General features: G+C 35.1%; 1 protein-coding gene across 1 annotated transcript; it reads right to left on the bottom strand.

Annotated features, from left to right (window-relative positions):
• Positions 1–3,144: 3,144 nt before the first annotated feature.
• Positions 3,145–4,686, bottom strand: LOC128869419 (putative glutathione-specific gamma-glutamylcyclotransferase 2). The gene is made up of 3 exons (XM_054111973.1): positions 4,579–4,686; positions 4,380–4,517; positions 3,145–4,310 (listed from the first exon to the last, which is right to left on the bottom strand). The coding sequence occupies exon 3, from the start codon at positions 4,288–4,290 to the stop codon at positions 3,262–3,264; it is 1,029 nt and encodes a 342-aa protein (XP_053967948.1). The 5' UTR covers positions 4,291–4,310; positions 4,380–4,517; positions 4,579–4,686; the 3' UTR covers positions 3,145–3,261.
• Between the last annotated feature and the right edge of the window lie 7,978 nt (positions 4,687–12,664).

Here is a 12,664-nt window from a genome sequence, read left to right on the forward strand (position 1 = left end):
ATTTTTTAAAGCGCTTTGAAGTCAAAACAACGATTTTTCATAAAAAAAACTTGAAAACTTTGTTGTTTTAAAATATGACAAAATTAAAAAAAAAAAAAAACTCGACATTGTTACCTGCGAAACTTTATTAGCTGATGAAATCAATTTGGTTTTTTGATTTTAGTTGATCCAGTAATGAGTTCTGAGGGACACCGCAATAAAACTTTTTTACGAGACGTCCGCGAAGATTCGCTGCCACCAACTCATTTCTTCATAAAAATCAATGAAAATTTCACACAATATTCTTTAAATATGACTTTATAATGAGGTAATTTTAAAATTTTGAATAAATCAACGCTCAATTCGGACCTGTACTGCCAACAACTGGACCGCTTGAATGCAGCACTCTTGCAGAAGAGGCCATCTTTGATCAACAGAGGCCGAATTGTCTTCCATCAGGACAACGCCAGGCCACACACATCTTTGGTGACGCGCCAGAAGCTCCGGGAGCTCGGATGGGAGGTTCTTTTGCATTCACCGTATAGTCCGGATCTCGCACCAAGTGATTACCACCTATTTCTGTCGTTGGCGAACGAGCTTGGTAGTCGGAAGTTGTCCACAAGAGAGTCCTATGAAAATTGGCTTTCCGAGTTTTTTGACAATAGGGAAGCGAGCTTCTATAAGAGGGGCATTATGAAGTTGGCATCTCGTTGGGAACTCGTCATCGAACAAAACGGCGCATATTTGACTTAAATCGCATTATTATAACCAATTTTATGAACAATTGAAAATTCAATAAAAATACCGCAAGACTTTTTGACAACCTATATCTAAAACGCAACCTTTGTGAAATTAAATATTTCTCGAAACCTTTTTATATTATACCTATATTCCACCTTTCCTCTTTCATTTTTGACTTGAAATGTACAGATCAATTTAGATAACCTGCATCTCCGTTTATTACATCGTTATGTTCAGATTTACTTTCCAACAAACTAGTTTTTAGCTAGCAGTTGCCCCAAATTCGAGCGCCATACCTGAGGCCCCCTGACCTTGCAACGATATCAAGAATCTTACAATCTACATCACAAATAATCCACGAAATGTATTCATATGTACATATATATTGAGTTATCTGGTGTCTGTACTACATGTGGGCAGTTCCAGTTAAGCCAAGTTTTTACAATACCAGACGTATAGGATCGTTGTCTTGGTAGAACCCAAGCGGACCCATAATGCCCATTTTATCGGCACTTTGTGCTAAATTATCTTTTAGCAGATCCAGATACATCTCTTTATTCATGTTTCCTTCAATAAATGTTAAATTTCCGACGCCTGAATAGGACATGCAATCCCATACCATCACACTGCCCCCGCCGTGCTTAACTGTAGAGCGCAAATTACATGGTTGAAGCGCGGTGTTTGGTTTTTTTCAAACGCAGTACTTCCCAGCAAAGCTGAAAAGGTTTAATTTGCTTTCATCCGCAAAGAAAAACGGACCCAAAGAACGAAATGTCTTCGTTGAAATGTTGTCTGCATAACTCTATTCTTTCTTTTCTATTACGAACATTAATCAATGACTTTTTTTGGGCAGTCCTTCCATGAAAAATATTTCCATCGCGCAGAACTCTACGAACAGTTACAGATCTTGCCTAAGTATTTTTCGACTTCGTTCGTTAATTTTGGAACGCTTAAATCGGAGTTTTCTTTAACTTTGCGAACAATCCACCTCTTATCTGCATCATTAAATATTTTATTTGGCGCAGATCTGCCCTTATCTTCTATCCTGTTTTCGTGGCGAAATCTTTCTATAGTGTGCTGGACAGTTGAAGAACTAATAGCAACAATTTCTGCAATTTTTCGTTGGCTTTTGCCCTCTTTATAATGACGAATAACGTCTTCCCTTTTTTCAAGTAAAGTCCGTTTTCCCATTTTAAAAAATTTTAATTTTTTCAACTTTTCTTTACAAAAATATTTTGAGAATGACTTAAGACGCTAAGCTAAACAGAAAAAAATACGTTTCACCGTTATTGCATTCTAAGAGAAATATAAAATACACTGCATCATTTAAGCTATGAGCATATTTTGATGAGAAAACTATTTGTTTCTATATTTTTCAGCAAGCTTTGTTTTTGTTATTGTTCTTTCTGCAGTGGTAAACAGTACATACATATCTCATTACATGTTGAATATATTTTTTTTATTTAATTCAACTAGCTTTAACCCGCGGCCCCGCTCGCGTAGGAGTAGTTTTGAGGGATTTGGGATATGTATATAAAAGAACTACAAACAATAATTTCATAGAAAATAATTTTTTATTAATAACCATAATATTACAATACCCGGCATCCGTTGCTATGCCTCGTTGAATTAAATCAAAACAACCAATCAGAAAAATATGAAGCAAAATTATTTTTATTAAGTTTCTATCTCAAACTGTTTTTGAACTTCGCATTTGGGTCATAGTTGAACAGCTTATGCGGATTATGAAGTCTAAAGTGTGCTATAAATAGTGGGAAATAGGAAAAACTAAGATTTTTTAGATTAAATTTAAGCAAATATGCGATTATTAGTGGCGAATGAGAGTGGTGGCGCGGCCTGGGGGCTGTGGGAAGGGAGCTCCATCATAAATACATGCCTATAACCTTCATTGGGTGAAAATATGAATGTATAAACATTTTTACCTCATTTGGTGTTAACGTTTCTAGTGATGAGCGGACAACGTACAGACATTCACCTTTATAGTATAGATAAACATCGAGTAATTTTCTTTTTTCTAAAAAGGTATTACCTGCAGCAAATAAGCTGTGCGTCACTGTATATTCAGAAAATTGAGAAAATGTATAGATAATAGAGAACAGAACAACCAAAAAGGCAAAGCAAACTTTAGGTTTTTAAAATTTAAACGGAAGTCAGAAATGATCTTCAAATTCTTGTACACGTCTACTAAAATCCCGCCAGGAAAGTATTACTTTTAAACGCCGAAATATTGATTCACAATTATTTTGACAATTTGTAACATCTTTTCATTGGTCTAAAATTAGAATCGACTCAAAGCAAAAAGTCGGTTCTAACTTGACTATGAGTAAGGTAAAGTATGCACTAACTTCATCGAATATAATTTATTAATTGTAATTGTATTAATTTAAAAAAATTTCATTTTGTATTTATAATACTCCTTTTTATTGATAATTATATTTAAATATTTAATATAATACAAGCACAGCAATATTTCAATATCTTCAGTATAATTACACAGCTCTACGAATTTGCTTCCAATTCCTAATGGTTATTACTTGATACGCTTTCTATTTGGCTATCATTACTACATTTCGATTGGAGTGCATGCAAAAGTTCCTGAAGGCTGTCTAATTCTTTGGTCAAGAGTTCTTCACGCCAACCTCTCTGAGTACACGCTTTATACAAATGGTCAACATCTCTTATCGTCTCACGCACATCACCATCTGCGTTTCCAGTTTCTATAATTTCGGTAATTTCTTTCTTTAACGCCTTCTCTAATAACTTTGATTCATAATCTGTAATAAGTTGCTTCACTTTAGCTTCCAAATCGTACAAATGACGATCTTCCTCACCAGGAAACAATTCACGCACTGCGCTTGCCAAATTGAAAAGATATTCACGATTCGGACCGCTTGGTCCAGCAGCTGTGAAAATTTGTTGCGCTATATCTGATAATTGCCACACATTCCCCGCATACGATTCATTATCGGGTGTTGCTATATACATTGTTATACTAAAGTGATTATCCGGCAGCTCAGGATACTCGCAGAATTCCACCTCGCAACGATCATAACCGTTCTTTTCGCGATAATCCAAATGTGCCAAAACTTCATCGCGATGCTCACTCGAAATACGATAAGCTACACCATAGACACGACTTTCTAAGCTTACAGTGGGCAGCAGTGTTACAACACGACCAGGTCGAGATTTTGTGCCTCTATGGTCAATGCTATTCTGGTAGAAGAGTCGTCTGTAACCTCTTATAAAGCCACGCTTTCGATCGATAAATGGGAAATCGGGTTTCCATATCAGTGAGCCGTAACCAAAAATCCATACATCGTCTTCACTAGGCTTGATAAAACGCGTCTGATTAGACGATATGTTAATTGATTTACACAAATTGTCGATGGGGTCAAGCCATGGGGGCTGATCGGTTTCTGAAATTCTGTTCTCAAAATATTTGTCATAAATATGCTTTACAAGGATATCTGTGCTGCTGCAAACTTCGCCATTCAGTGGCAATTTCAGACCTTTGCAAAGCTCCAAAAATTTATTTTCACTTCTAAGCATTTCTTTTTCGCTATCGACACCTAAATGGGTGAAAATGTTAAATAATCAAATAATTTTTGCAAGTTTTTAAAGAATTTTCCAAGTCTTACCAAAAATTTTGATTTCAAATGCTAGTCAACTCAGCTGATATGACAAAGAAGGTCTGCAGTGAGTTATATTTGTATTTAAAACAACAACATACACATGCACCAAGGCGATTATTTGACTGGGAATCGTTAAGTTAGAGTCTAGAAGTAAATTAAGCAGAGGTCACCCTTGTTTTCCTTTGTGTCTTGAAATTATAAGTACTTTGCCTTGGAATCAGAAATACAACAAACCGCTTCAGAATAGTTGGCAGTCGGTATAAATATTTACGAATTACGTGTAGATGTAAACGTCAAGTTCGCTGCGTTGCCAACTACTAGCATTCTCCGTTATATGCTACCAGAGAATTAAAATTTTGTATATTTCACGGATTAAAATAATAAACTTTGATAATCTCATATTCTCATAAATAATTACATAATTTAAAAAGAGAAATACATTTCTATGTGTATTTTTGATGATGTTGTAGCAGCATAAACATTCACCAAACATGTACGGAGAGTGCTGATGTAGTGACAGTACTTGGCCGGATATGAATCCAGGTCGTTCCGATAGCGTAGAATCGACTATGGTGGGAGCGGTATATTTTTGGTTTTGTTATGTGGTATTGTGATTTAACACTATGGCTGGTGTTAAGAGTTGTTGTATGTTTAATCGTTGGTACGTTGATTAGCAACCGTGTCTAGGAAGTAACTTTAAAGAATAATAAGCGTGTTTTGTCAAGTTATCCAGCTCTATATCTCGACCAGTTCCTACATGAAGGATCCGAATAATTTTTATGGGGGATGGCAGCATTGGTGTAAGACTTCTGTTTTGGTAGTAATAATGTAATTATAATTAAATATATTTTTATATAATAACTTGTGAATTTGTGGCTGTGTTCTTCATAATATTTGTTATTTGATGAAGGAGCTAGATAATACACACAGAATAATACTTCAACTAAAAATAGGCATTTTTACCAGCCAATAAATTCAAATGTTACCAATTTGCCGTGAAAGATTTTGCCTAATGACGTAGCATTAAAAGTTTCTGAAAAAAACCTAATTCAACACAAGATTGGTATCTGAAATAAAAGCTTTCCTAATTAACCACTTGTTTATGTGAATGTAAACTTGTCAGTAGGCCTCTTATTTTCGCCAAGCATTAACAAGTGGCGAATAGATGAAGCAACTGGTATAAATAAACATATATTGGCAACGCGGGAATAGAGCTGCCTTAAATTACACAGGCCGACAAAATTTAACCAACATTCAGACCCAGAAACCAGACTATATATTTCCGAAGGTTTATGATGCGCTGAATCCAAATCTGGCCTCAGAATTGCTCTATTAGTTTGATTTTTCGAGATATCCTAACTTAAAGTGCAAAAAACCCCATTTTTGCCCATATTTGAGGTTATGTAGCCTTGCAGATGTTTTCTTTCACCAAAATTAAAGGATGGCATCTTTAAATACAATCCTTCTTTTTTCAAATGGCGTTTTGTTTGCTCAAATATCATTTTTTTTCGCAGAGATATCGCATTTTGAAATTTTCATGTTTCGAAATTTTCCTACACCTGAAAATCGATTAAGATAACATAGACATGATATAGTCGCTTACTAATTTTCTTGGGTTTGAGGGCCTGAAATATATGGATTAATAGTATGTAAATTTGGAGTTTGTGGGAAAGCCTGCTTGCGGTTATGTGGGTTAGCCTGCTCGCGGTATGATAGGGGTGGTTTCTAGGGGTTAGGGCTGTGTGTGACTCGGTACCCAAAGGTTAGATAGTGTAGGGATGTGGTGAGTCAGCACACTTATGGTGTGAGACAAAATTTTAAGAAAAATAAGACTCAATTCAAGAAAATTAGTAATCGAATATATCATGTCTATGTTATCTTAATCGATTTTCAGGTGTAGGAAAATTTCGAAACATGAAAATTTCAAAATGCGATATCTCTGCGAAAAAAAATGATATTTGAGCAAACAAAACGCCATTTGAAAAAAGAAGGATTGTATTTAAAGATGCCATCCTTTAATTTTGGTGAAAGAAAACATCTGCAAGGCTACATAACCTCAAATATGGGCAAAAATGGGGTTTTTTGCACTTTTAGGTTAGGATATCTCGAAAACTCAAACTAATAAATTAATTTTAGTTATCAATCCGAATTTTGCATGGACAGAGAAGCAGATATTAGTTTAAATTATTTCGGATACTTTTCCTTGTAGACTAGTGTTATATGCGTTTGTACGACAGTGAGTTAGTTATACCAGTCTAATGAACTATAATCATACTCGCTAGCGGCAAATCTTGCTCGATAACTTTGTTGTTGCTTTCGCATGCAAATTTCTCGTCAAGTTAATCGCGCATAGAGAGCAGTCGGGAAGTGGGGGGGTTCATAGATTAAACCGCCAGCCGGATTACAACTTTCGCTATCGCTAAAATGCAAAAATTTACTAAAATTCTTAAGATAAATTTTATTTGGTGATGCCAAAAATTTCGATTCTGTGCCCCCTTTCCTTTTTTTCCTTGTTCACTCCACTTGGGAGCATAGGTCCTCTACAAGACTCAGCCTTGCGTTGGTCTCGTTAATCTATTTTGCTTTCCGACAGGGTAGGTGATTAGCCTGCCGCTCCCAGCCCTAAGTAATGGAAATGCCCACCTCTCGTTGCTTAGACACAACGCTTTCTTACTGCTTGAAGCGCCATCTGTGTATCACATTTTTCTGGCAGAAGGATCACACAGATGGTTGAGGACCTCGCTAAATTTGGTGTGTCTGCGCTATTACCGCGATTGCCCGCTCCATCTTGCTGGCGTCACTGATGCAATGTGTAACTGTGTCTTTTTTCTTTTTGCTTGTTTTAGCAGCCACTGACTTTTGTGCGGGAGTAAGGATTGTAAGGATAGGGATTTTGTGGTTAAGGAATCATATTTTTTTATAGAAACTAGGAAAGTAGGTTAGTTTGGAAAAGTGCGAAAACCGTGCTTTACGAGGGATTTAGCCTAAATTTAATTTTTATCGGTCCGCTAACGGCAAGTGTCAACAATTGCTTGTACTTAAGAGTGAAAATAAAAGTAGTAGCAGAAGCAAAGCAGATTAAATTTTGAATATAGTTTCTTTTCCTGTAACGTAACCATGAATGCTCTATAAAGATATTTCCATAGATTCGCAGCCTTCGCAAAAGCAGACAGACTTTCAGCATTGCGGAAGAAAGGTTCCTGGAGCTGTTCAGTCTCGCAAATGAAGTTTGTACTAATGTCTCTTCAAAGACCGTCCGTCCTTAAAGCGTGAAAGGGCGGTAAATGGGTGCCTAAATATTGCGATTTCTCGCTACTTTAAGATTTTTCGCTGAATAAAGTTTTGTACATTTGTTTAACAAATTAATATTAAAAAAATCTGTATTATTTCCATGAAGCTACCAGCGGTCAGTGTGACGAAACTTTTTGGCAAATGTTTCACAAAGAAGCATTAGCATTAGTGTTGAGAAAAGTTGCTGTTCTAATGAACAAACGTGAAATTTCCGAAGACATAAAAGCAGTAATAGAAGTAAGTTTTGTACAGTATGGAAAGAGGCACAGTTGTAGAATTTTTAAGCTTTTGCTGACTTTACCGTGAATTACGTTTTCCTTGAGTGATAGATGCCACTGGTTGTTCCCAAATTAAAATAAAGAAGCAGAAGTTAAGGACATTGGGAATGTATATGTTTGTAGGATAAGTGGTCACTCGATAAATTTACAAGTGGATAGGATTAAATCAATAGTTATTTAAAATATAATAAAAATATATTATATTGTAATACGAGAGTTGCATATGTATATGAACATAAAAAAATATGATGTATCCAATCAAAGTATCCAATCAGCAAAGCCTTGTGACCTAAATAAACAAGTAGTTTCGCAGTAGCAATTGCAAAAGCAGTTTAAAGCAATAATCTGTGTGATGCCCATAGCATCGTCACCGAAAGCCGTCCGAATCTTTCGAATGGTTTCCACCTGGCTATCGCCCAGTTTCTGGCAAAATTTGATGCAGTAATGCTGCTCCAATCGTTCCGTCATTTTGCTTGCATTCAAAAACCGACGAGAGCACTAAATACCATATTACGTTCACACTGCTTGACAGCAACTGACGCTAGCGACAGGCGGGAAAAAATTCACACATGTGCAGGAAGGTTACAGGTCTGCTTATGGAAGCGCGCGTAATTCAAATTTGTCAGGTGTTAGAAATAAAAAACAAAGTCGGATAATTTTCTAACAGACCTCGTAGTTATTTATTTGTATCTAGTTTTGTTTGTTGTACTAAAACTTCACAAGGCTACCGGCAGATTCCCTTTTTAATCACTCCAGTTCAGAGCAACAATCTGTTTCAATAGAAGGAAAACTAGGCCAATGAAAAGATAGGAACTGCCTTGAACGCTGCTTCAAGACATTTACGTGAGAAGAAGAAGAGAAGGGTGTATATTGTATGACCTCATTATATATATATACATACTTATATATAATTGGAGCGTACACCCTTTTTTGGGTGTTTGGTTGAGCTCCTCGTCCTATTTGTGGTGTGCGTCTTGATGTTGTTCCACAAATGGAGGGACCTACAGTTTCAAACGGACTCCGAACGGCAGATATTATTATGAGGAGCTTTTTCATGTCAGAAATACAATTTTAAAAAGATTTTTTTGTGACGTAATTTTTGATGCACAATTAATCCGAATCCAACAAAGAATAATCGTTCCTCTGACATAATTACTAGTTCTTTGTGCTCACTAGTACTGTATTATAAATCAATATTTCTATTTGCAGTTTACTTTGATGACTATTACTCGTATACACATCAATAAAAAATGCATTCGGGAAGTTCCATGGAAATCCCAGTAAAATTCTAGAACGTCCATATGTATGTATTTCTCTTTGACACTAATGACATTATATACATATATATATAATAGGCGCGTACACCCTTTTTGGGTGTTTGGTCGAGCTCCTCCTCCTATTTGTGGTGTGCGTCTTGATGTTGTTCCACAAGGAGGGACCTACAGTTTCAAACGGACTCTGAACGGCAGATATTTTTATGAGGAGCTTTTTCATGTCAGAAATACTCGCGATGGTTTGCCATTGCCTGCCGAGGGACGACCGCTATAGAAAAAACGTTTTCTTAATTTTGGTGTTTCACCGAGATTCAAACCGACGTTCTCTCTGTGAATTCAGAATGGTAGTCAGGCACCAACCCATTCGGCTACGGTGGCCGAATTGTAGCAAGGAAAATAATTAACTTTTATAAAGACAACATTTTTTAAGTCTCGCAACTTCTATTTGGCTTTCTTCTTCTTCTTGATTGGCGCGACAACCGCTACGCGATTTTGGCCGAGTTTAAATAGGCAACATATGAAAGGGGAGGAGGTGAGAAAGGGAGGGGGTTACACTAACTCAACTTTGCTAAATTCTTACCACTGATGTTGGCAGCGTTGCAACGTCTTAGGCGAATTTTGACAGTTTTGAGAGTTGACATGCACATTTGTCCCCGCATCTTCTCCTTTCATAAACGTTCTCTGATACCACTTGGTTCGAAAGGATTATGAGACAATTAGAGTAAATAACGGCAGAATGCAAATTAAAAAGCTTTCGATTACTATCGATAGTATTGAAACCTAAGGATGAATTAAGGGGTTACATACCTTGTGTTGGACTAAACAATCGAAAATTTTTTTATGGCATATTCTAAAAGTACATCATCTTAAAAACATAAATTCAAAAAATCATAGAGATCAGAGCACTAGAACGAAAGTTACAGACCGTGGAAGCGCGCGACCTTATCCATAAATGAAGTGCACGCAAAACTTTAAACGCGATTATCTCGAAATCGTGTTTTTTGAAAATTACCGTCGCGGTGATCATTATTTATCAAAAACTATTTAACCGATTTGCATAAACTTTTTTTTTTTAATTATTCGAAGTTACAACCTCGTGATTCTAAACGGTTCACTTTTTATAAATATTTGCATAGTTCGCTGGATTTAGTTTTTTTTTAATTTTTCAACCCCTCAAAAATCATTTTTTTTTTTTTGGTGCAAAGCGGTTTTCATATCGAGAAAAATTTTTCTGGGTAAATACACCGTTCAGATTCACTAAAAAACATTTTTCTACAATATCATTTCATTTTTTTGATTTCAGTTGAGCTGCTCATGCGCCACCGTGTTCACCGCCAGCTTCTTCTAAAAAAACGGCGTTTCGGGGGAGGGGCCATATCAACAATAAATAATAACATTTTTTTAAATAAAAACACCAAAATGTATTCCTCGAGTGTTACCCTTCAGTATGATATATGCCTCATTTGAATAAAAGTTCTAAACATATTTAAAAAAAATATGACAATCGTCCATTTTTTTGGGTTCACAAGGTATATAACCCCTTAACGATGGACATTCATGAGGACGTCCCGGACAGCTCGTACAGCTCTTAGTTCCACCTTATTCGATATGCATCATTCATACAAATCGAATCATAGATCTTGCGCAGAACTTTTCTCTCGAAAGCTCCTAATAACCGTCCATCGGTGTTCGTCAATGTTCAGGACTCAGTGCCATACAATAAGACCACCACGACAGCCGGTTCTACGTTACCGAAACGACCCGGATTTATATCCAGCCAAGGACTGCCACTCCAGCCGCATTCATCGTATGTAAGTATGGGGAATGTTTATGCTGCTACAACAACAACAAGACCGGGAGAATGATGTATTGATAGAGCTTTTTTTCATGCATCGAGGACTCTGCTTACCCAGCCTAGCCCAAAGTAGCAGCTGTTGGCAAGAGCTATTCTTCGCTGGATCTCTTCGTTGACGTTGTTGTTGGTGTTATTGGATGTTGGATCCTAGGTATACAAAGTCCTTGACTACTCCGAACTCGTATTTGGTCAAACGCAACCTGCTTTCAATTTAAAATCGGATACCTCTAAATTGATTACCCTTTATATGTGAACCTATCATTATGGCGCCAATCGAAAAGAAGAAGAACAAAGCAAATTTCTCTCTCTCCGCGTGCTGCACAAAATTAAAATACAGTTTTAAATATTATTTTCCATATTTTTTTCTCATTTATTCACTCACTTTGAAATCAATACCATTTCATTCAGTGTAGTAATTGCATTTATGTTTGTTTTGTTTTATTTTTTATCATCAATACTCTTTTTTGTATTTATTTTTTCTCATTTCATGCTATAATACGCTTCCGTTTCATTTATGTAATTTCTAAATTGTAAGATACTGATGTGTGTTATTAATTTTTTCATTTATCATTTATCATCTAACACCAATACATTATCATTATACACACACGCGTACATATCATGATGATCAAGTATTAATCATACATATCTATGAACATGAATGTGACTAAAAATAAATTAGCATCAGCATAATCCTACAATGATCATCGATCATTGACGATCGCCAACAAAACTATCATCATGTGTACTATTAGCTACGATCAGCTCAATGCAAACAAAGAATAAACCAAATACAAATTTAAAGTACTCAATACATATAAATGTAAATATGCGTCTATTTATATGTATGTATATATATATTTATTTATTTAATTTAGTTTATTTCATTACTATGTATATTTATAATTAAATTTATCGCTTATCCGTGATTTCTTATGTTTTCTTTTATTGAATACTTTTTTTTCTTTTTTTCTAATTTCTTTTATGTTTACTTAATTCATTTACTTTGCATTTTTTGTTTGTTTTTGTTTTTTTAAATTACACCGAAATTTTAATTATTTATTTTTATTTTTTCGATAGATTTTGCTTGCTTTATCCTTCTCGCCTATCGCTATCGATTAATTATGTTTATATATATATATATTTGTTTGTATATATATATAATTATGTATGCATATACATAATCGTTAAATTAATTAATTTTAATTTAAATATAATTTCTTTTCTTGCTTATCAGTTTGCTTGTTTAATTTTATTAAATTACTACTAAATGGTATTTTACAGGATTTTTTCTTTAGCGATTTGTAGCTTTTTTATCATAATTTGTTCTCCTTTTACATAATTATTTATGTGTAATATATTTATATATAGTAATTTATTATTCAACTATACAAAAGAGTGTGTGAAGAAGAGCGTAGAAAGAGCGGTGTGTATGTTTTGCCTTATTTTTAATTTTTTTTTTTACCTTTTTTTGTATAATTTCTTTGTTCGTTTTGAAGTTTAAATTCCTTTAACTAACTGCAATGCCTTTTTCAATATTACATTTTGTTAATATTTATTTTTGAGTGATATCTTCTTAACTGCGCTTAACAT

Source organism: Anastrepha ludens, chromosome 2 (genome assembly GCF_028408465.1).
Source record: "Anastrepha ludens isolate Willacy chromosome 2, idAnaLude1.1, whole genome shotgun sequence".
In the NCBI taxonomy this organism is placed as follows: Eukaryota; Metazoa; Arthropoda; class Insecta; order Diptera; family Tephritidae; genus Anastrepha; species Anastrepha ludens.

What these genes read in the sequence shown, in the direction of transcription:
- LOC128869419 (XM_054111973.1), bottom strand. Translation starts at nt 4,290, where the DNA reads ATGCTTAGAAGTGAAAATAAATTTTTGGAGCTTTGCAAAGGTCTGAAA.